This window comes from Vigna radiata, unplaced genomic scaffold (assembly GCF_000741045.1).
Source record: "Vigna radiata var. radiata cultivar VC1973A unplaced genomic scaffold, Vradiata_ver6 scaffold_91, whole genome shotgun sequence".
NCBI classification, from domain to species: domain Eukaryota; kingdom Viridiplantae; phylum Streptophyta; class Magnoliopsida; order Fabales; family Fabaceae; genus Vigna; species Vigna radiata.
Genome location: NW_014543115.1, coordinates 1404247 through 1409088, shown reverse-complemented (window position 1 = coordinate 1409088; position 4842 = coordinate 1404247). Strand labels below are relative to the sequence as shown.

The window sequence follows — 4842 nt, the reverse complement described above, 5'->3', positions numbered from 1 at the left end:
AAGAAAGGTGACTTTGGTCAGAGATTCTCGGCTGATAAGAACTTCAGCAATGAAGAGAAATTTCTCATAATATCCAAAGTAACTGATACATGTGCTAACAATGGAATTTATAGCATTGCCTAGGATCTACGTGTGGTGTAGATGAAAGCCAAGAAATGTGGATCAGCTTCCACGTGGCAATGCATGAATTCCGTGACCAGCTTCCAGAAACGTTTTTAACATGTGNTGGAAAATGATTTCTGCCGTGGTGTATTTAGCAAAGGTGAGGGGTGCTTCCAGCAATTTTATTCTTCATTTAGGACAGATTTACCCTTCTCCTTATGATGGGTCATGCTTCTAGTGATGGGTCCATGATGGGCTTGGACCCAAGTCATCAATAGCGGTATGGTTTAATTTCATTTTTAGGTGCACCAAGTCCTTTATGGAATGATGCTAAATCGAGGATTACAGTAGTGCAATAACCTCTGTGAATGAAAATGTTGATAGCCTGAAGGTCTATTAGAAATCATGCAATTCCTTGTATCTCAAAGTTTGGCTGCCTATCATCCTGCAAACTGGCAAATATACTTTTACTCAGGAACACTTGTTATATTTCCCTACATGCATACAGTTTCATCTTGGCACATAGAATAAACCGGTGTTTGTATATTAATTTTGTAACATTGGAAGAGAATACTCTTGAATATCNCTGTATAAGTGTATGCATCTGTACAATTTAATAATAGTAACAACTTTCTGTTAGTTCTCTCATTTTAATGCCAATCTGCATGTTTAGTTTATCTGCATTTTGCCCTTGGGGTGTATAGAAGGGTGATGATTAGATGAGCCATGAGGAAGACCACACTTAGGTAGCTTAGGGATTCTCGTTGTTCCTATATGTCNCACCATTACAGACAGTTACATAATTTTTATGCCCAAAGATTTAAGGACCGGATACACCTAGGAGAAACAGATAATTTAATAGAATTGAATCCAGGTAACCCCTGAGCATGTAACCCACAACTATTTATTAAACTCTGAATTACACTATCCTTTCAGACAGGTAGACTCACTTTAGCAGCACCCCAATATCTCTCCTCAACACCCTTTTCCTCTTCTATATAGTCCCATTTTTCCTCTCTCTCTCTTCTTAATGCCTTCTGTTGGACCTCTCAGCTTGACTTGAGTTTATTACTTTAAATAATGAATAAAGCTTCAGAAATGCCTGCTAACAGATATAATAAATGCACGTTTTTCTAATTAGTGAGAACCTAAGAAGGAAACTTGAGGTAACATTAATATTAGTACTCCTTTTACAGCATGCAGCAGATGAAAGAATCAGACTGGAAGAATTGCGTCAAAAGGTAAACTTGTTCATACTGAGTCTATCTGGATAATGATGAGCTCTGCCTTTTTCACAGGACAAGGTAAGAGATAACATTNTGTTAATATTATTTTATTTTGTGATGGTCCGTNTGTACTTTGAATTTAAATTGCAGTGGTGGAAGTGGAGAATGTAGCAGAGGACACGACATGATGCACTTGAATAAATAATTTATCCTCGTACCTATTACATAAGAAAAGTTCAGATAACACACTACAGCCTGATGCATATTGTTAATGAGTATCCCCACTCTGGCAATCTCTAATTTTTTTTCCCTTATAGCAAGACTAGTGTGGACAAACAAACATGCAAAAACAACAATCCAGACTTCAACTTCACTAATATCTGCAAACTTATTCATTTACTGAATGATGAAATATGNAGAGTTTGTAAATCATGGTGTTGGGCAAAGATGGCTCGTTAACACAGTAGTCTAGTCTCAACTTGTATAAATAAACCATGTCATGAAGTTAATTCTCCACTGTCTNATATGACGACCTTGTTCTTAGGCGAGCCACTTTCACTTCCTTCTGCTTCAATCTTGTACAATACGTCCATACCAGAAAGTACCTTGCCAAATACAACATGGCGTCCATCCAGCCTTCCAAGAAACAATTGGAAGAATGAGTTTGTTGAAAAGGGGCCCAACAATAGCCATCAAAACTTGAAAAGTTACCTTTTCATCTCAGGCTCTTTTTTATTAGACATAAATGTTTGAAAGCGTGTCTATTCTATATTAGGAACTTGAATCATGAATGTCTAAGTTCAGCTTTATACTTATTTATGTTCAAAATAAAATCCATTCGTGATAAGTGGAAGGAAATTGGACCTTTCTAATTGAAATTCTGCTTGTGCACAGAATGGAATAAACTTTTCCTTTCAAACTTTTCTTTTCCACCAAAACTAGAATCGCATTTTATTCAAAGACAATAAAACCATTAAGAAAAACAAAATCATATTTATACCTGTCACAGTAAGGTTTTCACAAGTTAATTCTATTCAAATTCAAGAGTATGCAAAATAAGTAAAAAAAGAAAAAAAATACCAGCTGGTTTTAACTGTGGTTATGAAAAACTGGGAGCCATTGGTGTCTTGTCCAGAATTCGCCATAGATAAATATCCTGAAAGGTGACAATCATGCAAGAAGGGTGATGAGGTGCAATAATATAAATTATATTAACATTGTCATAATAATGGATATAAATATAATACCAGTAACAAAGACATAGAAGTTCACCTGGTCCAGAATGCTTCAGCTTGAAGTTTTCATCAGCAAACTTTTCATCAGCCTGAAGTGTTCAGTATTCTTTGTAAATTCAGAGTCAAGTATAAGAAAACAAATTTATCAGTTTATGCATAAGAATGCAAGTTAACCTCATTTAAATTTCTTAATACCATTTAAATATTTGTTTGTGAAACTAATTACTACTTTAATTACTCATAGGAACTCTCTGACATTATCTTTTTGATAATGTAGCTCGTTATTTGATAAGAAAGTTTGGACATTATCATTCCCTATTGAGTTTTAACAATGATTTCTTTCATGTCATTAGTTCCATATGCCTTAATTATGGAGGGTGTCAAATTTTCTCCTTGATACCAGTAATATGCAGAATGTGTACAATTTTTTTTTAAATCTTTATTTTTCCTTGATAGGAAATTGAGAAAAAGGAAAAGATGCTAACATTTAGTTTGTTGGTCTTTCCAATGCAGGCAAGCCAAGGGCTGAATGTTAGAGAGTTATTTTTCAGATCAACTTTTGCTGCATTCTACTTCCATGCATACCAATAGGTAATAAACTTCTAACTTCTTCATATTATTAGAAACTTTGATTTAATCATCTTTTGGTCCAAATCACTCATACTGACACCTTAAATGAACAATGAGACTGATTGAGTATTGTATTTGCAAAAAATTTCTTAATTAATAGCAGATTTCACATATGATGTTGGAAATGGTGTCACTTGTGACACACTCAGTTGCAAACAGTGTGAAGCGTGTGGTTATCATTGTTTCTTCTTCCAAACTCCTATCTCTCTGTTAATGCACTTGGTAAGTCTCCAATGGCCAAAACATTGGCACATAAATTTTATGGTTTGTTTTGTTAACTTTTTTGTACTCTGAAAACACATGCATGTGAACTTTGTAACTTTGTTTAATGTTTTAATTAATAATAGCAGTAAACACAATAATAACTTATTGATCCTTTCAACTTATTATGTTGTTGCAGGTTTCATCTGATTTGCTTGAGAAGTACTTGGAAGCACACTCAAAGGACTCCAATTGCTTATCTGAGGTTCTTGAACAGACTTATAGACTATGTACTTTTAATGATTGCATTGAACATAGTAAAGTGCCAAAGGTGGCTCAAAGACTAATAGGTATATAATTATAATAACGTATTTCTTTGAATTTTGTAATATTTGTTTCTCTGCTTTAGTTACGAAAATCAATAATTAGTTTTTTAATACTTAAAGGAAGAATGTGTTTCTAAAAATGAATGTAGATATTGGTAGTTAGTTCCTTTTACAAGAAATTGTTTTTGTTTTTGTTGCTGTAAGGAAATTATATATAGTATGCTTTGTTTTGAAATTTTGTGTTTTAAATTGATTTCTCCTAAATCACATTTTAAATCATTAATACAACTTCAGAATACTATGATTTTTTTTTTAGTTTATTATCATTAAAACGTGATCTTAGAAGAGGGGTTTGAATTGAACAATATTTTCTTAGTTTATTATGCGTGGCTTCCTTTTTACCTTTCTTTTGCTAATATATTAAATTATGTTTCAGTAATCGACGAACTTGACTTCATCCACTAGATTAAGGTTTGTTTTTTTAATGATATTTAAGTTGATTTTTTTTAGACATTGCATAAGTTGATATACTTTATGATAATTATTATTCTTTGTTATTAATTCTTTTGGACCTCATTTAGCAAGGCCGAGTCTATATTTGAAAACGATGAACGTTTCAAGGTTGTTGAACGTAACAAAGATCATTGGGATACGTTTGAAAGCTTCTTCGAGGAACCTGTAATCAAGGTGGGTTTCGCTACCTCATCTTATAGAACTTTTGGGCATTTACTTTTTAGTGAATGTTTACTATATATGCCCATATTTGTTGATATTAAGTTATATGCAATTTTTGTATCCAGCACTATACTGACGTATGAAATTTGGGACAATCTTTTTGAAGTCACAGTTCATAATGAAGACCACTAAGTGCTTGTTATATGATGATCCAAATTTTGAGGGGCATGGAAATCCTTCTAGTGGTATATTTATACTATATTTATTTATGTTTCAACTATAACAACCATGTTAGCCTATTAGTAGCATTATGAGAAAGGAAGTAAAGATTTGTGGTTCAGGATAGTAGAAGTTAAAGAAGAATTTGTCAGTGAGCTTTTAATGGTTTCTGATTTTTTTTTATATTTGTGGTTTAATTTGATTGATTTTTTTATCCCCTAATTCTAA

The 4842-nt window shown here is 33.0% G+C and overlaps 1 protein-coding gene and 1 long non-coding RNA gene across 2 annotated transcripts; one reads left to right on the top strand and one right to left on the bottom strand.

The window, feature by feature from the left end:
* Positions 1-1819: 1819 nt before the first annotated feature.
* LOC106753072 (peptidyl-prolyl cis-trans isomerase CYP20-1-like) lies at positions 1820-2761 on the bottom strand. Its single transcript, XM_014634857.2, has 4 exons — positions 2738-2761; positions 2601-2652; positions 2409-2484; positions 1820-1964 (listed from the first exon to the last, which is right to left on the bottom strand). The coding sequence occupies exons 1-4, from the start codon at positions 2759-2761 to the stop codon at positions 1826-1828; spliced, it is 291 nt and encodes a 96-aa protein (XP_014490343.1). The 3' UTR covers positions 1820-1825.
* Positions 2762-3804: 1043 nt separating this feature from the next.
* LOC106753082 lies at positions 3805-4836 on the top strand. The gene is made up of 3 exons (XR_002666726.1): positions 3805-4191; positions 4302-4407; positions 4521-4836. It is a non-coding gene; the product is annotated as an uncharacterized LOC106753082 (long non-coding RNA).
* Positions 4837-4842: the final 6 nt, after the last annotated feature.